Here is a 25,841-nt window from a genome sequence, read left to right as displayed (position 1 = left end):
TCTGTCTTGGAGCAGAAGCCACCAGGAGGCCTCTGATCCTGAGAAGATTCTCCTGGAGGAACGTGGGCTCCTCAGCCTCCATGAGCTGTAGTTTTAAAGGTTCTGTGGGTCACTTGTAGAACCTCATCTCCTTTTCCTCATAGTTTTAACACACAAGTAACAATTATGCTCTTTCTTCTATCAGAGATTTCAAGTATAAACCTTTAGGATCAAAGATCAAAAAATACTTTTCATGCCTTCTTTTGATAGGATTTCCTCCATTAAAAACAGCTCAAAGGGCAAGAATGGTCAGACCGTTCTGAGCAGAGATGATGCTTTTATTGCATTTCAACATTTAAATAATTTCAGTAGATTTGTATGTATGTGTCGCCTGTTACAGGAACATTTCTAGATCTGTCATTAAAGTGTTTGTGAGAGCAGAAATAAAAACAGCAGAACTTGATTCCTCATTTTTCAACATTCCAGACACAAAAATTGAATAAACCTTCAAAACATAGTGAGATTCACCATCTAAATCAGCAGTATTTCACCACCTTTTATTAACGAGGACATTTTAAAGCCTTTTCATAATCCAGGAGTAAGAAGGGAAAAGCTTCTGTCACTGTGCTTCACGAGTCCCCGATGCTCTTATGTGCAGATACATATATCCCACATATGCACAAAAGCTTTAAAATCCATTCATTTCTAAAATATATTAGCCAAACATGTATTTCTGTTAAAATATGTGAAGCAAACATCATTTTATAATGTGGCGCTCAAAACCATTATGTATATTTTACACTATATAAAGTAGTGATGCATAAGTTATTTTGTTAAGTATGACATAATTAAATTATGGCTCCTGTCTCTTTCAGAACCAGCTGTAGCTCTGGAGACCAATATCACCAACAAACCAATCCTTCCTGACAGCATTTATGCTGTAAAACATTAAAGCAAAAGGGAGCTTTCAGGGAAAATCCAAGCTACGAAACTTAGCATAAATATATCATTAGTCCCCTTGATCCTACCAAGACCCCCCCATTTAGACCTGCATACACCAGAAGGCTGGACTGCTCCTGAAGGCAACATTGAGGCTCTGCAAAGAGACCAATAAGAGGCCTTACAAGCATTAAGCAAACACTAGTGCCAACACAAAGCAAAGGGCTTCAGGCTTGTTGGAGACAGACACACTTCTAGTGAGACGGTCAGATCACTTTTACTAGACGCCCAATAAACACCGATTATAATGAGTATCACGATTAACAGGCTACTGCAAACAGAGCCACAGTTCTAATATCACATCATCACCTGAAAATTCCCATTTTATAAAGAGATTCCGTTTCATTTAAATACAACAGGATTGACCAATGACAGGAAGTGACCGCAGGCAGCCAGCAGAAGGCGGGTGTGGTGAGAAACCCAAAACATAACCTGAACGACTCTTTTAAAGTTCTCCTTTCTGTCAGTTTTCACTTTTATGTGCTTGAGAAAACATCTTTGGTAAATTAATGCCACATATTTGGGTCTGGTGGTAAACTAGGGCAATTAAATCTCATCAAAACCAACACAGTAGGTTATGACTAGTTTATAACTGTCATAGCCGCCGGTTATAAACCAGTTATAGTCTACAGTTATAAACCAGTCATAGCCTACAGTTATAAACCAGTTATAGCCTACAGTTATAAACCAGTCATAGCCTACAGTTATAAACCAGTCATAGCCTACAGTTATAAACCAGTTATAGTCTACAGTTATAAACCAGTCATAGTCTACAGTTATAAACCAGTCATAGCCTACAGTTATAAACCAGTCATAGCCTACAGGTATAAACCAGTCATAGCCTACAGGTATAAACCAGTTATAGTCTACAGTTATAAACCAGTCATAGCCTACAGTTATAAACCAGTCATAGCCTACAGTTATAAACAAGTCATAGCCTACAGGTATAAACCAGTTATAGTCTACAGTTATAAACCAGTCATAGCCTACAGTTATAAACCAGTCATAGCCTACAGTTATAAACCAGTTATAGTCTACAGTTATAAACCAGTCATAGCCTACAGTTATAAACCAGTCATAGCCTACAGTTATAAACCAGTCATAGCCTACAGGTATAAACCAGTTATAGTCTACAGTTATAAACCAGTCATAGCCTACAGTTATAAACCAGTTATAGTCTACAGTTATAAACCAGTTATAGCCTACAGTTATAAACCAGTTATAGCCTACAGTTATAAACCAGTCATAGCTTACAGTTATAAACCAGTTATAGTCTACAGTCATAGCCTACAGTTATAAACCAGTCATAGCTTACAGTTATAAACCAGTTATAGTCTACAGTCATAGCCTACAGTTATAAACCAGTCATAGCTTACAGTTATAAACCAGTTATAGTCTACAGTCATAGCCTACAGTTATAAACCAGTTATAGTCTACAGTCATAGCCTACAGTTATAAACCAGTCATAGCTTACAGTTATAAACCAGTTATAGTCTACAGTCATAGCCTACAGTTATAAACCAGTTATAGTCTACAGTCATAGCCTACAGTTATAAACCAGTTATAGTCTACAGTTATAAACCAGTCATAGCCTACAGTTATAAACCAGTTATAGTCTACAGTTATAAACCAGTTATAGCCTACAGTTATAAACCAGTCATAGCCTACAGTTATAAACCAGTCGTAGTCTAGAGTTATAAACCAGTTATAGTCTACAGTTATAAACCAGTCATAGTCTACAGTTATAAACCAGTCATAGGCTACAGTTATAAACCAGTCATAGCCTACAGTTATAAACCAGTCATAGTCTACAGTTATAAACCAGTCATAGCCTACAGTTATAAACCAGTCATAGCCTACAGTTATAAACCAGTCATAGTCTACAGTTATAAACCAGTTATAGTCTACAGTTATAAACCAGTCATAGCCTACAGTTATAAACCAGTCATAGCCTACAGTTAAAAACCAGTCATAGTCTAGAGTTATAAACCAGTCATAGCCTACAGTTATAAACCAGTTATAGTCTACAGTTATAAACCAGTCATAGCCTACAGTTATAAACCAGTCATAGCCTACAGTTATAAACCAGTCATAGTCTACAGTTATAAACCAGTCATAGCCTACAGTTATAAACCAGTCATAGTCTACAGTTATAAACCAGTCATAGCCTACAGTTATAAACCAGTCATAGCCTACAGTTATAAACCAGTCATAGTCTACAGTTATAAACCAGTTATAGTCTACAGTTATAAACCAGTTATAGTCTATAGTTATAAACCAGTCATAGTCTACAGTTATAAACCAGTCATAGCCTACAGTTAAAAACCAGTCATAGTCTAGAGTTATAAACCAGTCATAGCCTACAGTTATAAACCAGTTATAGTCTACAGTTATAAACCAGTCATAGCCTACAGTTATAAACCAGTCATAGTCTACAGTTATAAACCAGTCATAGCCTACAGTTATAAACCAGTCATAGCCTACAGTTATAAACCAGTCATAGTCTACAGTTATAAACCAGTCATAGTCTACAGTTATAAACCAGTTATAGTCTACAGTTATAAACCAGTTATAGTCTATAGTTATAAACCAGTCATAGTCTACAGTTATAAACCAGTTATAGTCTACAGTTATAAACCAGTCATAGTCTACAGTTATAAACCAGTTATAGTCTATAGTTATAAACCAGTCATAGGTTATTAGCCAGTAATAGCCACCATGGTCACCATAAGTAATTATAATGTTTCCCCTGTTTGTTACTTTTATTCACAATGGTTGATACAATTTGGATTTAGATTTGGGAAAAAGCACGTTAATTAATGAAAAAAGACTGAAATTAGAATAAGTGTTGGCATAAATATTCAGCCCCTTCAGGTCAGGGGTGTGTGTGTGTGTGTGTGTGTGTGCGTGTGTGTGTCTGTGTGTGTGTGCGTGCGCGCGTGTGTGTGTGTGTGTGTGTGCGCGTGTGTGTGTGTGCGTGTGTGTGAGAGAGAACCATTTCTTTTAACTGTTTGGGGTCGTAGCCAGAAAATAAACCTCCTCCAGGTCCTGGGTCTCTGCAGACTGAGTCAGATGATCCTCAGGATATTTGTGAGCATTGGTGGTTCTCCTGTACTCCTACAGGACCTTCTGCTGACCCGACCCCAGAGCCTGCACCATCTGTGGGGCACCTTTACTGGCCCTGTGACCGTTCTTCTAGTCTCGGTTCCAGCCTCAGCCCAGGCCTGCAAAAATGTCCACGTCCTTCAATAACGAGTCTTTAGCATAAATCATGGAGCACTCGTCCTGATCTGGTGTCAGGTCACATGATTCCAATGTTAGAACGTAGTCTGAAACCATTTTATTAACTTTGTGTCAGCAATAATGTGGTTTTAATGCGTGGTTTGAAACCCGTGTGATCATATTCCCCTCTGCTCCTGCTAGGATGAGTTATTTGCTGTGTAAAGTACTTTTGCCTTCTTGTCGTTTTGCTCTACTTTCATTACCAACACAATGATGAAAAAGATCATCAGGAACAAGCAGCTTCCTGATAATCATCAATGATATGCTTTGATGTCTTTTCATCTCACACAAATGACTAAATCAGAGCATTGGAATCCACATTAACTACAGATGCACAGTATTTACAGTAGCTTAAACAATAAGGTCAAAACATGAGAAACCTCCAGATGTGACATCACGAATGGCAGATTGTCTCCTACATACGTGTCTCTGGTGACCTGAGGAAGATCTCATCAAAGCACTACAAGTGAGATGAGGTGGAGAAACACAACTTCAGTGTGTACGGGTTGGATCCATCTGAAAGCAGAGAACACAGAAGAAAATAATGGAACAGATGCAGCAGAACCCTCAGGCACTGATGTTCTCCTACCCCTCCAGCTTCTCCAACCTTTTCCAACCCTTCAAACAAACCTCTGAGCTTGTGAGTCCAGCAGCAGAAGCTGGTTCCTGGTTCTTGGCAGAAGAGACACTGAGGTGCATCTAACACACAAAGGCTAAAGCTCCTCTGGAGACCTTTAATTTAAACCTGCTTATAAAACTGCCTCCACACCTGTGTGTGTGTGTGTGTGTGTGTGTGTGTGTGTGTGTGTGTGTGTCTGCCTGTCTGTCTGCCGAAAATCGACCAGATCATAAAGATTTTATAAAGCTGTGAACTGGTGTGAACAGGTGTGAACAGGTGTGAACTGGTGTGAACAGGTGTGAACAGGTGTGAACTGGTGTGAACTGGTGTGGACTGGTGTGAAGTGGTGTGAACAGGTGTGAACTGGTGTGAACAGGTGTGAACTGGTGTGGACTGGTGTGAAGTGGTGTGAACAGGTGTGAACTGGTGTGAACAGGTGTGAACAGGTGTGAACAGGTGTGAACAGGTGTGAACTGGTGTGAACAAGTGTGAATTGGTGTGAACTGGTGTGGACAAGTGTGAACTGGTGTGAACAGGTGTGAACTGGTGTGGACAAGTGTGAACTGGTGTGAACAGGTGTGAACAGGTGTGAACAGGTGTGGACAAGTGTGAACAGGTGTGAACTGGTGTGAACAGGTGTGAACAGGTGTGGACAAGTGTGAACAGGTGTGAACAGGTGTGAACAGGTGTGAACAGGTGTGAACTGGTGTGGACAAGTGTGAACAGGTGTGAACAGGTGTGAACAGGTGTGGACAAGTGTGAACAGGTGTGAACTGGTGTGAACAGGTGTGAACTGGTGTGAACTGGTGTGAACAGGTGTGAACTGGTGTGAACAGGTGTGAACAGGTGTGAACAGGTGTGAACTGGTGTGAACAAGTGTGCATTGGTGTGAACAGGTGTGAACCGGTGTGGACACGTGTGAACAGGTGTGAACCGGTGTGAACAGGTGTGAACAGGTGCGAACTGTTGTGAACAGAGAAGACTGGAGTGTTGCTACTGGAACTTACTGGGTATCCTGATCTGGTAATGGTTGAGCACAGTGAGAACTTCCACAGCTTCAGTCTTACTGTCAAACTCCAACAAGCCAGAGATGGTTTTAGAGGAGGCTGAGAGATAAAAGGGAATTTAGGAGAGGAAGAAAGATGAAAGCACAGGACAGGCAACAGATCAACACATCCACTGTCTACGTCTGCAGATGGAAACCATCATCAGAAAGAATCGGATATTAATCTTCACTTACGTTTAGCATCAAACATCTTGAATTTGACAAATCCAGGCACGTCGTGCTCCGTGCACAGCTGAAAAACAACAGCAGATATATCACCATCGTTTCAGCAGGTCAGGAAGTGGACGCGTGGACTGGTGTCCACATCTGCTCCTCCTACAGCAGCACCGGCTCCTAAGGCCAACCCTAACCCTAACCCCTGCTCCTAAGGCCAACCCTAACCCTAACCCCTGCTCTTAAGGCCAACCCTAACCCCTACTCCTAAGGCCAACCCTAACCCTAACCCTAACCCTAACCCCTGCTCCTAAGGCCAACCCTAACCCTAACCCCTGCTCCTAAGGCCAACCCTAACCCTAACCCCTGCTCTTAAGGCCAACCCTAACCCCTACTCCTAAGGCCAACCCTAACCCTAACCCTAACCCTAACCCCTACTCCTAAGGCCAACCCTAACCCTAACCCTAACCCCTGCCCCTAAGGCCAACCCTAACCCCTGCCCCTAAGGCCAACCCTAACCCTAACCCTAGCCCCTGCTCCTAAGGCCAACCCTAACCCTAACCCTAGCCCCTGCTCCTAAGGCCAACCCTAACCCCTGCCCCTAAGGCCAACCCTAACCCTAACCCTAACCCCTGCCCCTAAGGCCAACCCTAACCCTAACCCTATCCCCTGCTCCTAAGGCCAAGCCTAACCCTAACCCTATCCCCTGCTCCTAAGGCCAAGCCTAACCCTAACCCTAGCCCCTGCCCTTAAGGCCAAGCCTAACCCTAACCCTAGCCCCTGCCCCTAAGGCCAAGCCTAGCCCCACCAGTCCTGAAGTGCCACCACCGTATGAGCATTAATAAGTGAAAGGTAGCCACCCTGAGTAACTGCTCCTGTGATATGCACGGAGGAACGTTGTAGTAGTGCAGCACGGCCGATGGAGGCTGGATTATGTTCTTGGAGGCCTGGCCAGCACTGCTGAAGCGGTTGTTCCTGGTCATGGCGAAGTCCTTATAGCTACTGCTTCCATCGTCCAGCTCGAACACCTGACTGGGAATGACTGCATGCTGCTTGGAGACGCTGGACACAAGAAAAGCCAATAAAAGCTGTCGGTTCTACGGTCCCAACCTCTCAAGCTCCCCCTGAGATCAGCTTAGAGCTGCCACTTCTCACTCAACATTGAGAAAAGACTAATATTACCTGAATTAAGTGATTAAAGTAACTCTCAGTTCATAAAGCTGCCGCCCAACAAGCTCAGGCTGTTGCCCCGGAAACAGTCTTCTACCCTTCTCCTGCAAGCAGCCTGGCTCTGGCCGCTGCCTACAGCCCCCCCATCACCAGACCTGAGGCCATGCTGAGACCGTGTCTAAATGTGAGCTGTCTGTTCATGTCTGGGGACGGAGGCATCTGCTCACAGGAGACCATGCAGCTGGCCTCGCTGGGGGTGGGACACCTGTGGAACACCTGTGTCACTGTGGAACACCTCCGTCATGCCGTCTGTCTCTGTCCAGGGTCTGAACGAGGGTACGAGATCCAGACTCGCGTGTGTGTGTGTGTGTGTGTGTGTGTGTGTGTGTGTCCCCTACCACACGTTGAGCCTCTTGCCGAACACCTTGATGCTGTTCAGGTGTGTGATGGCTCTGTCCACAGCGTACTCGTCTCCCATCTCCACCAGCGCCGTACCAGGAACGCTCTTCATAAACTTCACCTGCCAACACGGGAAAGCAGCCCAGTTAATGTCGCTGTACAGGTTTACGTGAGAAAGGCGGACCCCTGACCCCTGACCCCTGACGTAGCCCTGACCGTCACCAGGTCTGAACACTCAAATAGTCATAACAAAGTGAGGACATTTTGGTAGTAGAATGTGGACACACACACACACACACACACACACACACACACACACACACACACACACACACACACACACACACACACAGTTACCTTCTCAATGTTTCCATAAAGGCAGAAGAGGTTGAAGATGCGGGTGCAGTTCATCTTGGATGGATGGAGGCCACTCACCATGGCAACGGAGCTGGGTATGTGTCCAGAGTAAGAATAGGACGAAGACTGGGGCGGAGGGTAGGACACCATGTCGGGAACGTCCAAGGAGGCCAGCTTGTACCTGGTGTTACTGGGCAGAGGCAGCAGGGGGCAGGGTGGACCTGGGGCAGCGCACAGTTGAAGACAGTGGTCAGGAATCAGGGAGACACTCATCAAAAGCAACAATCTGGACAAGCTTGAGGGTCCTAATAAACCCACATCCTGAAGGCCCATCTCACCGTATCCGTTTTCACTGTAGGACGATGGATGTTCTCCCAGAATGGCTTGTCTTTGCCTCCCTTTACCACGGTCTGAACACACACACAGGGACAGGGACAGGGACAGGGACAGGGACAGGGACAGGGACAGGGACAGGGACAGGGACAGGGACAGGGACAGGTCTTAGGTAACTGTGGTCTGCAGCGGTTCGATGCTGAAGACTGGACCTGGTGACGGAGCAGCCAGAGCACCTCCAGGCTGGAGCTCCTGCCTGGAGGTGCTCTGGCTGGAGCTCCTGCCTGGAGGTGCTCTGGCTGGAGCTCCTGCCTGGAGGTGCTCTGGCTGGAGCTCCTGCCTGGAGGTGCTCTGGCTGCTCCGTGTTCCCTCTGAGGTGATGTAGCTGGATGTTTGTGTGGGTGTTCCCTGTTTCTCTGGTCAGAACACTGTAAAAAATGATAGTTTGGATTCCAAAGTGTTTTTGTCCAACAAACAAACCATCAAATCAAAGACAATCATAAAAAAACTCTCCTGTCATGGAGTTTCTCTTCCAAACAGGTTTTCATCTATCTGTTAGCTTGGTTAGCATCACTTTAGAGACGTGTGTGATCAATACAATAAAACAGACACTTCCATGATGGCGTTCTCCCGAAGAGCTGAAGAAGCTGTTGCCGTGGTTACGTCTCCAGCGACCAACGCTGCTGCTCTTTCCTCCAACCTCCTCTCCTGCTTTAAGAACCCTTTTACAAGTTTTGGACCTTCACGTTTGCCACACGAGCAGCTTCTTCAGCTCTTCTGACAGCAGATTTCTCTCAAATTACAGAAAATATGGGAGGCTTCAAAACTGAGACTCTCCTTCAGCATGACGACGTGCCCGTCACGTGCACATTATGATCCATAATGGAGTTGTTCTTCCTTTCAAATGAGTCAAAGAAACGCTACAGTCCACCAGCAGAGCATGAAGAGAGGAAGCTAACGATGAGGAAATGACTAGCAAACCATTGGACTGTGACAATCGGTGGTTTTACAAACCACTTTATCAAAAAAAAAAAACCTACATTGTAGAATTAGTGGTGGGGATGGAGGTGGTGGAGTGTCAGGAGATATGAGACACAGTACCTGTGGCGCATCAACCTTTGCCTTTTGTTCTCCTTCAGCACGTAAGAACATCAACCTGCATTACATCACCATCATAACAGTGAAACATTACCATCACATCAACACACAGCACAGCGCGGCCGTCCACAGGCGGCTCACGGCGCCGTTCAGCCTGTGGCGCGTCCACAGGCGGCTCACGGCGCCGTTCAGCCTGTGGCCCGTCCACAGGCGGCTCACGGCGCCGTTCAGCCTGTGGCGCGTCCACAGGCGGCACACGGCGCCCTTCAGCCTGTGGCCCGTCCACAGGCGGCTCACGGCGCCGTTCAGCCTGTGGCCCGTCCACAGGCGGCTCACGGCGCCGTTCAGCCTGTGGCCCGTCCACAGGCGGCACACGGCGCCGTTCAGCCTGTGGCCCGTCCACAGGCGGCACACGGCGCCTTTCAGCCTGTGGCCCGTCCACAGGCGGCACACGGCGCTGCTGCCCACCGGAGACACGCTGACGCCACACAGCAGCAGCTTGTGGAGGCCAGAGCGCAGCAATGCTGCTCTGCAGCGCCACGGCTTCAGCCAACAAACTGGAGGTGTAGAGCAGCAGCGTGCCTCCAGTCAGACCAGTACAGGCTGCAGACCACTTCACATCAGAGGTTGGAACCAGCTCAGCGGGTCCCCTTAGGAACCATCACAAGTGTTAACCTGCACACGAGCAGGACCTGCTGCTGGACCTGCTGCAGGACCTGCTGCAGGACCTGCTGCTGGACCTGCTGCAGGACCTGCTGCAGGACCTGCTGCTGGACCTGCTGCTGGACCTGCTGCTGGACCTGCTGCTGGATCAGCCAGAGCTCAAGATGATTCCAACCAGAGGTGCTCAGTAACCACTGATGTCCTCTGACAGAGGAGGGTCAAAAGAACCCCGAACCCTTAACATGCTGGAACATGTATGAGATATATGACATAAATGAGAATTACAGTATTGGCCCGAATATAAGACGGTGTTTTCTGCTTTGAAATAAGACTGAAAAAGTGGGGGTCGTCTTACATTCGGGGTCTAGACGTCAGACCCATTCACAACGCTAGATGGCGCCAGATATCTTTAAAGCGAATGCTGAACTTAACTCCCCAGGCCAAAGCGAACCCCTGTCACGAAGAAGAAAAATAAAAAAGAGAAAGAGAAGAAAATAGAAGAGATAACAGTTTTTTCAAACTTGAGTCTTGAAAAAGACGGGGGAGGTCTCATAATCAGGTCGTCTTATATCCGGGCCCATACGGTCCATCACAAAACAATTCAACATCTCATCAATAGTTCATCATGACTGAGTTTGGAAAAAAAACATTCCCGAAAACGATGTGTGTGTGTGTGTGTGTGTGTGTGTAGGTCTATGTGTGTGTGTGTGTGTGTGTGTAGGTCTGCGTGTGTGTGTGTGTACGTGTGTGTAGGTCTATGTGTGTGTGTGTGTATGTATGTGTGTGTGTATGTGTGTGTAGGTCTATGTGTGTGTGTGTGTAGGTCTGTGTGTGTGTGTGTGTGTGTGTGTGTGTGTGTGTGTGCGTGTGTAGGTCTATGTGTGTGTGTAGGTCTATGTGTGTGTGTGTGTGTGTAGGTCTGTGTGTGTAGGTCTATGTGTGTGTGTGTGTGTAGGTCTATGTGTGTGTGTGTGTGTAGGTCTATGTGTGTGTGTGTGTGTGTGTAGGTCTATGTGTGTGTGTGTGTTTGTGTGTGTGTGTAGGTCTATGTGTGTGTGTGTGTGTGTGTGTAGGTCTATGTGTGTGTGTGTGTTTGTGTGTGTGTGTAGGTCTATGTGTGTGTGTGTGTTTGTGTGTGTGTGTAGGTCTATGTGTGTGTGTGTGTGTGTGCAGGTCTATGTGTGTGTGTGTGTGTGTGCAGGTCTATGTGTGTGTGTGATATTGTGGGCAACAATCACAGATGAAAGCAGACCTGACAGCAGGAGCCCTGCAGGTTTTGACGTCTGGTCCACCAGATTAAAGGTCCTCATGCTCCCAATCAGAACCTTTGATCCAAGGCAGCAGGAGGCAGAAGGTGCCCCAGCAGGAGGCAGAAGGTGCCCCAGCAGGAGGCAGAAGGTGCCCCAGCAGGAGGCAGAAGGTGCCCCAGCAGCAGGATGCTCCTCTGGTGGACTGTGTGGACCAGACCTCAACCTGCAAGACTCCTTCAACTGTGAGTCAGTGGGACTGGAGAAGATGTGAGTGGGGTCCTGCAGGCGGGGGGCTGAGGGCTCCTGGGCATGTTGAAGAAGCAGCTGCATGGTGGTCAGAGGTGCCGCTCTCCTCCTCTCTGTGCTGCACGGGGTGAAGATGGAAGAGAGCTGCTGTGCATGGTCAGCCTGCGGTCCACGGCTCTGCGCTACTGTCTCTGTCCCTCAGTGTTTCCCAGGTGCAGGGCCATGAGGCCATGAGGCCGTGAGGCCGTGAGGCCGTGAGGCCGTGAGGCCGTGAGGCCGTGAGGCCGTGACACCGTGCGTGGTAGAGGAGACTGAAGATGCTGAAGCAGGAGTGCGAGAGTCTTGGTGGGAGAGAGGTCTGCAGTCCAGGCTGCTTCACCAGCGCTGATTGATGGCAGTATGTGCTGCGCTGTTTCCCCAGATGTGTCTGATGCTGCGTCAACAGTAGCAACAGTAGTAGCAACAGCAGCAGCAGTAGCAACAGTAGCAGCAGCAGTAGCAGTAGCAACAGTAGCAGCAGCAGCAGTAGCAGCAGTAGCAGCAGCAGTAGCAGCAGCAGCAGCAGCAGTAGTAGTAGTACCGGTACCTGCTGCTGCTGCTGCTACTGCTGCTGCTGCTACTACTGTTGCTACTGCTACTGTTGCTGCTGCTGCTGCTGCTACTGCTACTGCTGCTACTACTGTTGCTGCTGCTGCTGCTGCTACTGCTGCTGCTGCTGCTGCTGCTACTGCTACTGCTGCTACTACTGTTGCTGCTGCTACTGCTGCTGCTACTACTGTTGCTACTGCTACTGTTGCTGCTGCTGCTGCTGCTACTGCTACTGCTGCTACTACTGCTGCTGCTGCTGCTGCTACTGCTACTGCTGCTGCTGCTGCTGCTGCTACTGCTACTGCTGCTACTACTGTTGCTGCTGCTACTGCTGCTGCTGCTGTCCTCCCAGGCTACTCAGACCTGGTTATAGAGCTACACCCACTAGCTGCATGCTGCTCTGCTGTTAGGTTGAGGTTGTGTTGGTGGGGGAATCAGATTGTGGTCACATGATCACATGAATGTGAGCGTTTCACTCACCACCTGCTAATCTCACCTGTTGCTACGTGTGTGCAGCCCGTAGCCGGAGGAGCAACATTATTAGCTATCACTGCAGAACTGACCCCACGTCAGCTTCTGTTGGGTTCTTAGTGGTGTAGAAGAGAGGAACAGAGATGTCCTACCTCGTCTGACCAGGTACGGTTTAGTGTAGTCCCAACTCTCGTTGTCGTTCTTGATCACATTCAGGCGTGTGGGCTATAGGAACACAGGCAGCATCGGTCAGACTGGGCCCAGTGGATTCTGGGCTCCATGCCGGTTCTGGCCCTGTCGGGCCGCTACCGCCACGTTTTAATGGCATGTTCAGAAACTGTTAGCGGACCAAAGAAGATGTTGGCGATGGTGCTGATTCTGGAGGGACCTGGGCCTTTGCTAGGGGCCGGGGGCCAGGGACTGGGGGCCAGGGGCCGGGGGCCAGGGACTGGGGGCCGGAGCCCAGGGACTGAGGGCCGGGGGCCAGGGGCTGAGGGCCGGGGGCTAGGGGCCCGGGCCCAGGGACTGGAGGGGTTTGACAGCGTGAAGTTGCCTCTAGAATCAAGAGTGCTGTGGTGTCGTCCTCACCACCTTCACCCCCGTCTATCATGATCCGATACCAAAGCTCTGTCCAGGTACGGACAGGTGCCCCCCCCGACCAGAAGGGAGCTGCTGGGTTCCAACAGGTCGTGTTAATGGGGCTGAGGGACACCTCGTTAGAGCCTGTCCTGAAGCCAGGACAGAGAACGCCGGCGCTCTGGGCCCCAGCAGTAGGTGCCGGAGATCTGGGTTTGAGGATGGGGCCGGAGAGAAATAAAGATGTGCTAAAGGTCTCTCTTCCTGCCAGCACCTGCAGGGGTTCTGTGGGCCTGTGGTGGTTCTGTGGGCCTGTGGTGGTTCTGTGGGCCTGCAGGGGTTCTGTGGGCCTGCAGGGGTTCTGTGGGCCTGCAGTGGTTCTGTGGGCCTGCAGGGGTTCTGTGGGCCTGCGGTGGTTCTGTGGGCCTGCAGGGGTTCTGTGGGCCTGCGGTGGTTCTGGACTCACCCTGGCGTACTCAATCTTCAGGGTGCAGCAGCCAGCATAGATGTCGGCTCCATTCAGGGCAGCTTTGGCCTTCTGAGCACAATGAACAGACTCAAACCTGCAGAGACCAGAGTCAAGGAAACCACCTCCTCCACCTCCTCCACCTCCTCCATCCTCCTCCACCTCCCCCCACCTCCCTCCACCTCCCCCCACCTCCCTCCACCTCCCCCCAGCTCCCTCCACCTCCCTCCACCTTCCTCCAGCTCCCTCCACCTCCCCCCAGCTTCCTCCAGCTCCCTCCACCTCCCTCCATCCTTCCTCCAGCTCCTCCACCTTCCTCCACCTTCCTCCAGCTCCCTCCACCTTCCTCCACCTTCCTCCAGCTCCCTCCACCCTCCCTCTACCTTCTCCACCTTCTCCACCATCCCCCCACTCCTCCAGCTCCCTCCCTCCTCCCCCCAGCTCCCTCCACCTCCCTCCACCTTCCTCCACCTCCCTCCACCTTCCTCCACCTCCCTCCACCTTCCTCCACCTTCCTCCACCTCCCTCCACCTTCCTCCACCTTCCTCCACCTTCCTCCAGCTGTCCTCCAGCTCCCTCCACCTTCCTCCACCTTCCTCCACCTTCCTCCACCTCCCTCCACCTTCCTCCACCTTCCTCCAGCTTCCTCCAGCTCCTCCACTCCTCCAGCTTCCCTCCACCTTCCTCCACCTTCTTCCAGCTCCTCCACCTTCCACCGTCCTCCACCTTCCCTCCACCTTCCTCCACTTCTCCCTTCCTCCACCTTCCTCCAGCTTCCTCCACCTCCTCCACCTCCTCCACCTCCTCCCTTCCTCCACCTCCTCCACCTCCTCCACCTTCCTCCAGCTCCCTCCACCTTCCTCCACCTCCCTCCACCTTCCTCCAGCTTCCTCCACCTTCCTCCACCTCCCTCCACCTTCCTCCAGCTTCCTCCCTCCTTCCTCCACCTCCCTCCACCTTCCTCCAGCTCCCTCCACCTTCCTCCACCTCCCTCCACCTTCCTCCAGCTTCCTCCACCTCCCTCCACCTTCCTCCACCTTCCTCCAGCTCCCTCCACCTTCCTCCACCTCCCCCCAGCTCCCTCCAGCTCCCTCCCTCCTCCCCCCAGCTCCCCCCAGCTCCCTCCACCTCCCTCCACCTTCCTCCACCTCCCTCCACCTTCCTCCACCTTCCTCCACCTTCCTCCACCTCCTCCACCTCCCTCCACCTTCCTCCACCTTCCTCCACCCTTCCTCCAGCTTCCTCCAGCTCCCTCCACCTTCCTCCAGCTTCCTCCACCTTCCTCCCACCTTCCTCCAGCTCCCTCCACCTTCCTCCACCTTCCTCCACCTCCCTCCACCTTCCTCCACCTTCCTCCAGCTTCCTCCAGCTCCCTCCACCTTCCTCCAGCTTCCTCCACCTTCCTCCACCTTCCTCCACCTTCCTCCAGCTCCCTCCACCTTCCTCCAGCTCCCTCCACCTTCCTCCACCTCCCTCCACCTTCCTCCACCCTCCCTCCACCTTCCTCCACCTTCCTCCACCTCCCTCCACCTCCTCCACCTTCCTCCACCTTCCTCCCACCTTCCTCCTCCACCTCCCTCCACCTTCCTCCACCTTCCTCCACCTTCCTCCAGCTTCCTCCACCTTCCTCCACCTCCCTCCACCTTCCTCCACCTTCCTCCACCTTCCTCCAGCTTCCTCCACCTTCCTCCACCTCCCTCCACCTTCCTCCACCTTCCTCCAGCTTCCTCCAGCTCCCTCCACCTTCCTCCACCTTCCTCCAGCTCCCTCCACCTTCCTCCACCTTCCTCCACCTCCCTCCACCTTCCTCCACCTTCCTCCAGCTTCCTCCAGCTCCCTCCACCTTCCTCCAGCTTCCTCCTCCACCTCCCCCCACCTCCCTCCACCTCCCCCCAGCTCCCTCCACCTCCCTCCACCTTCCTCCAGCTCCCTCCCACCTCCCCCAGCTTCCTCCAGCTCCCTCCACCTCCCTCCACCTTCCTCCAGCTCCCTCCACCTTCCTCCACCTTCCTCCAGCTCCCTCCACCTTCCTCCACCTTCCTCCAGCTCCCTCCACCTCCCTCTACCTTCCTCCACCTTCCTCCACCTCCCCCCAGCTCCCTCCAGCTCCCTCCCTCCTCCCCCCAGCTCCCTCCAGCTCCCCCCACCTCCCTCCAGCTCCCTCCTCCTCCACCTTCCTCCAGCTCCTTCCACCTCCCTAGTGCTCCCTCCACCTCCCTAGAGCTCCTTCCAGCTCCACCTTCCTCCACCTCCCTCCACCTCCCTCCAGCTCCCTCCAGCTCCCTCCACCTTCCCCCACCTCCCCCCACCTCCCTCCTCCCTCCACCTCCCCCCACCTCCCTCCACCTTCCTCCAGCTCCTTCCACCTCCCTCCACCTCCCTCCAGCTCCCGCCACCTTCCTCCACCTCCCTCCACCTTCCTCCACCTTCCTCCACCTTCCTCCAGCTTCCTCCACCTTCCTCCACCTCCCTCCACCTTCCTCCACCTTCCTCCACCTTCCTCCAGCTTCCTCCACCTTCCTCCACCTCCCTCCACCTTCCTCCACCTTCCTCCACCTTCCTCCAGCTTCCTCCAGCTCCCTCCACCTTCCTCCAGCTTCCTCCCACCTTCCTCCACCTTCCTCCAGCTCCCTCCACCTTCCTCCACCTTCCTCCACCTCCCTCCACCTTCCTCCACCTTCCTCCAGCTTCCTCCAGCTCCCTCCACCTTCCTCCAGCTTCCTCCACCTCCCCCCCACCTCCCTCCACCTCCCCCCAGCTCCCTCCACCTCCCTCCACCTTCCTCCAGCTCCCTCCACCTCCCCCCAGCTTCCTCCAGCTCCCTCCACCTCCCTCCACCTTCCTCCAGCTCCCTCCACCTTCCTCCACCTTCCTCCAGCTTCCTCCACCTTCCTCCACCTTCCTCCAGCTCCCTCCACCTTCCTCCACCTTCCTCCACCTCCCCTCCACCTTCCTCCACCTTCCTCCAGCTTCCTCCAGCTCCCTCCACCTTCCTCCAGCTTCCTCCACCCTCCCCCCCACCTCCCTCCACCTCCCCCCAGCCTCCCTCCACCTCCCTCCACCTTCCTCCAGCTCCCTCCACCTCCCCCCAGCTTCCTTCCCTCCAGCTCCCTCCACCTCCCTCCACCTTCCTCCAGCTCCCTCCACCTTCCTCCACCTTCCTCCAGCTCCCTCCACCTTCCTCCACCTTCCTCCAGCTCCCTCCACCTCCCTCTACCTTCCTCCACCTTCCTCCACCTCCCCCCAGCTCCCTCCAGCTCCCTCCCTCCTCCCCCCCAGCTCCCTCCAGCTCCCCCCACCTCCCTCCAGCTCCCTCCTCCTCCACCTTCCTCCAGCTCCTTCCACTTCCCTAGAGCTCCCTCCACCTCCCTAGAGCTCCTTCCAGCTCCACCTTCCTCCACCTCCCTCCACCTCCCTCCAGCTCCCTCCAGCTCCCTCCACCTTCCCCCACCTCCCCCCCACCTCCCTCCTCCCTCCACCTCCCCCCACCTCCCTCCACCTTCCTCCAGCTCCTTCCACCTCCCTCCACCTCCCTCCAGCTCCCGCCACCTTCCTCCACCTTCCCCCACCTCCCCCCACCTCCCTCCTCCCTCCACCTCCCCCCACCTCCCTCCACCTTCCTCCAGCTCCTTCCAGCTCCCCCCACCTCCCCCCACCTCCCTCCACCTTCCTCCACCTTCCTCCACCTCCCTCCACCTTCCTCCACCTTCCTCCACCTCCCTCCAGCTCCCGCCACCTTCCTCCACCTTCCCCCACCTCCCCCCACCTCCCTCCTCCCTCCACCTCCCCCCACCTCCCTCCACCTTCCTCCACCTTCCTCCACCCTCCCTCCACCTTCCTCCACCTTCCTCCACCTTCCTCCACCTTCCTCCACCTCCCTCCACCTTCCTCCACCTTCCTCCAGCTTCCTCCACCTTCCTCCACCTCCCTCCACCTTCCTCCACCTTCCTCCACCTTCCTCCAGCTTCCTCCACCTTCCTCCACCTTCCTCCAGCTTCCTCCAGCTCCCTCCACCTTCCTCCAGCTTCCTCCACCTTCCTCCACCTTCCTCCAGCTCCCTCCACCTTCCTCCACCTTCCTCCACCTCCCTCCACCTTCCTCCACCTTCCTCCAGCTTCCTCCAGCTCCCTCCACCTTCCTCCAGCTTCCTCCACCTCCCCCCACCTCCCTCCACCTCCCCCCAGCTCCCTCCACCTCCCTCCACCTTCCTCCAGCTCCCTCCACCTCCCCCCAGCTTCCTCCAGCTCCCTCCACCTCCCTCCACCTTCCTCCAGCTCCCTCCACCTTCCTCCACCTTCCTCCAGCTCCCTCCACCTTCCTCCACCTTCCTCCAGCTCCCTCCACCTCCCTCTACCTTCCTCCACCCTCCCCCCAGCTCCCTCCAGCTCCCTCCCTCCTCCCCCCAGCTCCCTCCAGCTCCCCCCCACCTCCCTCCAGCTCCCTCCTCCTCCACCTTCCTCCAGCTCCTTCCACCTCCCTAGTGCTCCCTCCACCTCCCTAGAGCTCCTTCCAGCTCCACCTTCCTCCACCTCCCTCCACCTCCCTCCAGCTCCCTCCAGCTCCCTCCACCTTCCCCCACCTCCCCCCCACCTCCCTCCTCCCTCCACCTCCCCCCCACCTCCCTCCACCTTCCTCCAGCTCCTTCCACCTCCCTCCACCTCCCTCCAGCTCCCGCCACCTTCCTCCACCTCCCTCCACCTTCCTCCACCTTCCTCCACCTTCCTCCAGCTTCCTCCACCTTCCTCCACCTCCCTCCACCTTCCTCCACCTTCCTCCACCTTCCTCCAGCTTCCTCCACCTTCCTCCACCTCCCTCCACCTTCCTCCACCTTCCTCCACCTTCCTCCAGCTTCCTCCAGCTCCCTCCACCTTCCTCCAGCTTCCTCCACCTTCCTCCACCTTCCTCCAGCTCCCTCCACCTTCCTCCACCTTCCTCCACCTCCCTCCACCTTCCTCCACCTTCCTCCAGCTTCCTCCAGCTCCCTCCACCTTCCTCCAGCTTCCTCCACCTCCCCCCACCTCCCTCCACCTCCCCCCAGCTCCCTCCACCTCCCTCCACCTTCCTCCAGCTCCCTCCACCTCCCCCCAGCTTCCTCCAGCTCCCTCCACCTCCCTCCACCTTCCTCCAGCTCCCTCCACCTTCCTCCACCTTCCTCCAGCTTCCTCCACCTTCCTCCACCTTCCTCCAGCTCCCTCCACCTTCCTCCACCTTCCTCCACCTCCCTCCACCTTCCTCCACCTTCCTCCAGCTTCCTCCAGCTCCCTCCACCTTCCTCCAGCTTCCTCCACCTCCCCCCACCTCCCTCCACCTCCCCCAGCTCCCTCCACCTCCCTCCACCTTCCTCCAGCTCCCTCCACCTCCCCCCAGCTTCCTCCAGCTCCCTCCACCTCCCTCCACCTTCCTCCAGCTCCCTCCACCTTCCTCCACCTTCCTCCAGCTCCCTCCACCTTCCTCCACCTTCCTCCAGCTCCCTCCACCTCCCTCTACCTTCCTCCACCTTCCTCCACCTCCCCCCAGCTCCCTCCAGCTCCCTCCCTCCTCCCCCCAGCTCCCTCCAGCTCCCCCCACCTCCCTCCAGCTCCCTCCTCCTCCACCTTCCTCCAGCTCCTTCCACTTCCCTAGAGCTCCCTCCACCTCCCTAGAGCTCCTTCCAGCTCCACCTTCCTCCACCTCCCTCCACCTCCCTCCACCTCCCTCCAGCTCCCTCCACCTTCCCCCACCTCCCCCCACCTCCCTCCACCTCCCCCCACCTCCCTCCACCTTCCTCCAGCTCCTTCCACCTCCCTCCACCTCCCTCCAGCTCCCGCCACCTTCCTCCACCTTCCCCCACCTCCCCCCACCTCCCTCCTCCCTCCACCTCCCCCCACCTCCCTCCACCTTCCTCCAGCTCCTTCCAGCTCCCCCCACCTCCCCCCACCTCCCTCCGCCCTCACACACAGGTCAGGATACTCCACCATTGCCTGGATTCCGTTCCGTTTAAAGATGACGATCCTCAGGACGTTCCCGATGGGGTTGCACACGGTGTAGAGAACATCCTGGAGCAAAGGGATCAAACCAAATCATAAATTACAACAACAACAACTTAGTTTTGTGGGAGACTAAAAGTGACCCGTTAAACTCCAGAGAGTCCGGTACGGGTGCTAGCGTAGCAGTGGGAGGCTGACAGCATGTGGTTTGTCATCAACATATGCATATCAACGGCCATAATCAGCAGAGTGTTGCCATGGTTACCGTGGTTATTGGATAGAGGGGGTTCTGTATGGACAGGAGGAGGACCTTGTTTCCACTGTTGGGGTTGTCAGCGTTGGTGGGCCTGGTGATCCTCTTGGATGTCGAGTAATTAAAGTACGCTTGCTGGCCTGGTGAACAGATGAACACATGCACGTTGGTGTGTGCACGTACAGACGACAGACTCCTCAAGGTGGTACCTGCGATGTAAACGGGCTCCTTGGCTCCACAGGAGACGCAGCGATCAGCACTCTGGAGCTCCGAGAACTCGACCAGGGCCTGTCGCTTGAAGGGCATCATCATCACATAACTAAGAAGACACCAACGGAAGCATTCAGGGCTGGAACATCAGCTCAGGTACAGAGGAACCATTGCTGTGGTTCCACCTCAGTGAGGTCACTAGAAACGGCTTCACTTCTTCAGTCAGACGTTCGTGGACCAGGGTCCCGACACAGAAATGAGAGCTCATATAAGAGCTCCAGACAAGGGGTCCGACGGGCGGACGCAGTCTCACCATATGGGTCCAAACTTCTCCAGAGCATCTATCAGGTCTGCCTCCACCACAGCCTCACAGAGACCTCGGACGTGCACCACGGGGCTGGGAGAGATCCGGTGGGAGTCTCCATCATTGTCCTGCAACACACACAAAGGTCTCTCACACACCGCTGTCACAGTCACATCGAACGCCGGGGTTTCCTCAGGAATGAAACCGCCAATGACACCAACGCCGTCTGTTTACCGTCGGCAACTTAAATCGACCTGAGGGTAAAAGAACAACCGGATGGGAGGTTCTTCAGGTCCAACAGCTGTGAACCCCTCGCTCACAGTAGTCAGAGCCTTGCTGGAAAACCCTCACATTATCCAGATGGAAACCACAGACCCACACCCAGCCTTCCTTTTACCTCCATGGTTCTGGAGAAGGTGCTGGAGAAGGTGCTATGAAGGCAGAGGTAACAGAACAGTCAGACAAACTTTAGGTTGCTCTTAAAGACAGACAGTCTGACCACCTCAGACCTCCTTGTTCTCCTTCCTTCAGACCAAACTGAGGTGATTGTGATCAGATCAGATGTTCTCCTGACTGCAGGATCATCTCTGTAGTTTGTCTGGGAGGAATGTTGGAGTGACCCCCGACCTGGATCTGACCTTGAACCCTCATTTCATAGGTCTCCAGGAGCACCTTTTTAAAGCGTGTACCATCACTCTTTGGTCCTGGTAGGAGGAGCTTTTGGTGAGCTGTTACATCTACGACAATGCGTTGGCGGAGAAACGCGTGTGAGCTTGTTTCTGATGCCGTTCCCCGAGTCCAAATATGGCGTGAGGCCACAGCAGCAGCACGTGCGTGAAGGTAGCCCTCGTGCAACAACTCACAGCTAGTAGCATTGGGTTTTGTATATTTATGGTTCCAAAGTCTCAATCCAAACGTCAGACAGGAAACGTTTTTAGGTTTAAACTGCTTAGACAGGAAGTGAGACTGGAGCAGAGTCGGCGTGACGTTGGGTGACTTAAACGGTGAGTCGACCACAAGGCTGCGAAGCTGCAGAGGCTTCAACAAACAGCTGGCGAAACACGTTGAGGAGAGATAACGTTAGTAGGCCAAAGCTAGTCCGGCTGTAACAACCAAGTCACGCTGCCAAGTTCCTGGTGCAGGAACTTCAAGGTCGACATCAGTGACACTGAGGGCTTCGTCAGTGGAGGACGAGCTCACGCTTAAATGTGTCAAGAATTGGAGAAGGTTCCTCACGTGTGTCAGGCTGAAACCTCTCAGGTTTCCACTGTTAGGTTAGGGTTAGTTGGTGACCTGGGTATGAAGGTGGTGACCTGGCTATGATGTTGGTGACCTGGGTATGAAGGTGGTGACCTGGGTATGAAGGTGGTGACCTGGGTATGAGGTTGGTGACCTGGGTATGAAGGTGGTGACCTGGGTATGAAGGTGGTGACCTGGGTATGAGGTTGGTGACCTGGGTATGAAGTTGGTGACCTGGGTATGATGCTGGTGACCTGGCTATGATGCTGGTGACCTGGGTATGAAGGTGGTGACCTGGGTATGAGGTTGGTGACCTGGGTATGAAGGTGGTGACCTGGCTATGATGCTGGTGACCTGGCTATGATGTTGGTGACCTGGGTATGAGGTTGGTGACCTGGGTATGATGTTGGTGACCTGGGTATGAAGGTGGTGACCTGGCTATGATGCTGGTGACCTGGCTATGATGCTGGTGACCTGGGTATGAAGGTGGTGACCTGGCTATGATGCTGGTGACCTGGCTATGATGCTGGTGACCTGGGTATGAAGGTGGTGACCTGGCTATGATGCTGGTGACCTGGGTATGAAGGTGGTGACCTGGCTATGATGCTGGTGACCTGGGTATGAAGGTGGTGACCTGGCTATGATGCTGGTGACCTGGGTATGATGCTGGTGACCTGGCTATGATGCTGGTGACCTGGGTATGATGCTGGTGACCTGGCTATGATGCTGGTGACCTGGGTATGAAGGTGGTGACCTGGGTATGATGTTGGTGACCTGGCTATGATGTTGGTGACCTGGGTATGATGTTGGTGACCTGGCTATGATGCTGGTGACCTGGGTATGAAGGTGGTGACCTGGCTATGATGCTGGTGACCTGGGTATGAAGGTGGTGACCTGGCTATGATGCTGGTGACCTGGGTATGATGCTGGTGACCTGGCTATGATGCTGGTGACCTGGGTATGATGCTGGTGACCTGGCTATGATGCTGGTGACCTGGGTATGAAGGTGGTGACCTGGGTATGATGTTGGTGACCTGGCTATGATGTTGGTGACCTGGGTATGATGTTAGTGACCTGGGTATGAAGGTGGTGACCTGGGTATGATGTTAGTGACCTGGGTATGAAGGTGGTGACCTGGCTATGATGCTGGTGACCTGGGTATGAAGGTGGAGACCTGGGTATGATGTTAGTGACCTGGGTATGAAGGTGGTGACCTGGGTATGATGTTAGTGACCTGGGTATGAAGGTGGTGACCTGGCTATGATGTTGGTGACCTGGCTATGATGTTAGTGACCTGGCTATGATGTTGGTGACCTGGCTATGATGTTGGTGACCTGGGTATGAAGGTGGTGACCTGGATATGAGGTTGGTGACCTGGGTATGAAGGTGGTGACCTGGCTATGATGTTGGTGACCTGGGTATGAAGGTGGTGACCTGGATATGAGGTTGGTGACCTGGGTATGAAGGTGGTGACCTGGCTATGATGTTGGTGACCTGGGTATGAAGGTGGTGACCTGGATATGAGGTTGGTGACCTGGGTATGATGCTGGTGACCTGGGTATGAAGGTGGTGACCTGGCTATGATGCTGGTGACCTGGGTATGAGGAGTTGAGGCTTCTGGAAACACACAAACCTGTTGGAGAGCAGCTAAGGGGGTGACCACACACTCAAAGAAGGGACGGTGCAGCACCCCACCTGCGACTAAGAATGAGGAACTAGGAACTAGGAACTAGGAACTAGGAACTAGGAACTAACCTCAGAGCACCTACAGACGCACCTTCAGCTCATAAGGAGCAAAGTTTCTTTATATTCACTCACAATATACGGAAAAGTGCTCAGTCATCACTCTGAGTTCCTTCTGCAGGCTGGAATTGAGCAAGTGAAAACACCCAGCAACCCTCTGTAGGAGGAAGCTGCAATACCTGCACGCAACAGACGCGCACGCGCGCGCGCACGCGCCAGACAACTTCGACGTAAGCCTTATTCGGAGACATGAATACAGAAATGCGCGGATGCTGCTGGGAGGTAACCTGATGGAAACCCTCCTTACCTTGCGCCCTCCGCGGTACTGGCTGCCGGTCCACCGGGCCCGGTGGTCCACGGCTGGTTCTCCCTCTCCAGGAAGCGACCCGGAGTCCGAGTCCTCCCCCTCCTCCAGCTCATCCTCCCCCTCCTCCCTTTCTTCCGTCTGCCGGACCGCTGTTTTCAGCCTCTTGGACGGTCTCCGGTACTCCTCCTCGTCCTCACCGTCGCTGTGCGGAGGTGCTGCGGCCGCCGACATGCTTCAGCCTGCGGGGATGAGGTCTGCGCTGCTGAGCCACTGACGAAGCGTCCGCGTCCGTCTGTCTGTCCGTCGGTTTATGCGACAACACAGATTTTCTGTGGAGGTGTGACATGTCCCGCCCCTGCTGCTCGCTGATTGGCTCGTGCGGGTCCGCGCCTGCCAGAGGCGACCTGTGATTGGTCGAGTGGACGCACTAACAGACGCGCTGCTGAGGAGCTGGAAGGATGGAGGAGGAGGAGGAGGGTGAGGAGGAGGAGGAGGAGGATCATGAGGAGAAGCAGGGTGAGGAGGAGGAGAAGGGTGATGAGGAGGAAGAGGGTGATGAGGAGAAGCAGGGTGAGGAGGAGGAGAAGGGTGATGAGGAGGAGGAGGGTAATGAGGAGGAGGAGGAAGGTGATGAGGAGGAGGAGGAGGGTGATGAGGAGGAGGAGGGTAATGAGGAGGATGAGGAGGAGGAGAAGGATGATGAAGAGGAGGATGAGGAGGAGAAGAGTGATGATGAGGAGGATGAGGAGGAGAAGGGTGATGAGGAGGAGGAGGAAGGTGATGATGAGGAGGATGATGAGGAGGAGAAGGATGATGAGGAGGATGATGAGGAGGAGGATGATGAGGAGAAGGATGATGAGGAGAAGGATGAGGAGGAGGAGGATGAGGAGAAGAAGGGTGATGATGAGGAGGAGGATGAGGAGAAGGGTGATGATGAGGAGGAGGAAGGTGATGAGGAGGAAGGTGATGATGAGGAGGATGATGAGGAGGAGAAGGATGATGAGGAGGAGGATGATGAGGAGAAGGATGATGAGGAGGAGAAGGATGATGAGGAGGAGGATGATGATGAGGAGGATGATGATGAGGAGGAGGATGAGGAGAAGGGTGGTGATGAGGAGGAGGAGGATGAGGAGGAGAAGGATGAGGAGGAGGAGGATGAGGAGAAGGATGATGAGGAGGAGAAGGATGATGAGGAGGAGGAGGAGAAGGATGAGGAGGAGGAGGAGGAGGATGAGAAGGGTGATGATGAGAAGGAGGAAGGTGATGATGAGGAGGAGGATGACGAGGAGAAGGGTGATGAGGAGGAGGAGGATGATGATGAAGAGGAGGAGGAGGAGGGTGATGAGAAGGAGGAGGAGGAGGATGACGAGGAGGAGGAGGAGGAGGAGAAAGATGGTGAGGAGGAAGGTCATGAGGAGGAGGAGGAGGAGAAAGATGGTGAGGAGGAGGGTGATGATGATGAGGAGGAAGATGAGGAGGAGGAGGAGAAAGATGGTGAGGAGGAGGGTGATGAGGAGAAGAAGGAAGGTGATGAGGAGGAGGAGGATGACGAGGAGGAGGGTGATGAGGAGGAGGAGAAAGATGGTGAGGAGGAGGGCGATGAGGAGGAGGATGATGATGAGGAGGAAGGTGGTGATGAGGAGGAGGAGGAGGAGGAGAAAGATGGTGAGGAGGAAGATGATGATGAGGAGGAGGATGAGGAGGAGGAGAAAGGTGATGAGAAGGAGGAGGGTGATGAGGAGGAGGAGGAGGATGATCGGGGGAGAGGAGAGGAGAGGAGAGGACGGGGGAGAGGAGGGGGGAGAGGCAGAGATCATGATGATGATGAGGAGGAGGAAGGTGATGATGAGGGGGAGGATGATGAGGAGGATGAGGAGGAGAAGGGTGATGAGGAGGAGGAGGATGAGGAGGAGGGTGATGAGGAAGATGAGGAAGGTGATGAGGAGGTGGAGGGCGTGCAGACCTACAAATATCTTGGGCTGTGGCTGGACAACAGGCTGGACTGGACAAGCAACACGAGGCAGCTGTACAAGAAGACCCAGAGCAGGATGTACTTCCTGAGGAGACTCAGATCTTCAACATCTGCAGGAAACTCCTCTGGATG

General features: G+C 53.6%; 1 protein-coding gene and 1 long non-coding RNA gene across 3 annotated transcripts; one reads left to right on the top strand and one right to left on the bottom strand.

Annotated features, from left to right (window-relative positions):
• Positions 1-1,013: 1,013 nt before the first annotated feature.
• On the top strand, positions 1,014-4,235 carry LOC115248347 (uncharacterized). Its single transcript, XR_003887248.1, has 3 exons — positions 1,014-1,183; positions 1,338-1,389; positions 4,102-4,235. It is a non-coding gene; the product is annotated as an uncharacterized lncRNA (long non-coding RNA).
• LOC101064154 (heterogeneous nuclear ribonucleoprotein L-like) lies at positions 3,549-24,144 on the bottom strand. Of its 2 annotated transcripts, XM_029832001.1 has the most exons (15): positions 23,738-24,144; positions 20,458-20,576; positions 20,144-20,253; positions 19,947-20,074; positions 19,665-19,750; positions 13,716-13,812; positions 12,826-12,898; positions 8,363-8,434; positions 8,025-8,245; positions 7,667-7,788; positions 6,959-7,160; positions 6,120-6,177; positions 5,887-5,985; positions 4,684-4,776; positions 3,549-4,202 (listed from the first exon to the last, which is right to left on the bottom strand). In XM_029832001.1, the coding sequence occupies exons 1-14, from the start codon at positions 23,966-23,968 to the stop codon at positions 4,721-4,723; spliced, it is 1,674 nt and encodes a 557-aa protein (XP_029687861.1). In that variant the 5' UTR covers positions 23,969-24,144; the 3' UTR covers positions 3,549-4,202; positions 4,684-4,720. The 2 variants fall into 2 exon arrangements, with proteins under 2 accessions (XP_029687861.1, XP_029687860.1); XM_029832000.1 differs by lacking the exon at positions 3,549-4,202 and having other exon boundaries at positions 4,309-4,776; positions 23,738-24,143.
• Positions 24,145-25,841: the final 1,697 nt, after the last annotated feature.

Source organism: Takifugu rubripes, unplaced genomic scaffold (genome assembly GCF_901000725.2).
Source record: "Takifugu rubripes unplaced genomic scaffold, fTakRub1.2, whole genome shotgun sequence".
Classification (NCBI taxonomy): Eukaryota; Metazoa; Chordata; class Actinopteri; order Tetraodontiformes; family Tetraodontidae; genus Takifugu; species Takifugu rubripes.
Note: the sequence above shows the minus strand (reverse complement) of the source record. Positions and strands in the feature narration are given on the sequence as shown.

What these genes read in the sequence shown, in the direction of transcription:
- LOC101064154 (XM_029832001.1), bottom strand. Translation starts at nt 23,968, where the DNA reads ATGTCGGCGGCCGCAGCACCTCCGCACAGCGACGGTGAGGACGAGGAG. An exon ending in GGAATCCAGGCAATGGTGGA is followed by an intron (nt 13,813 to 19,664) that starts GTATCCTGACCT and finishes TGGTCTCTGCAG; the next exon opens with GTTTGAGTCTGTTCATTGTG. An exon ending in ACCGTACCTGGTCAGACGAG is followed by an intron (nt 8,435 to 12,825) that starts GTAGGACATCTC and finishes GTGTGTGTTCAG; the next exon opens with ACCGTGGTAAAGGGAGGCAA.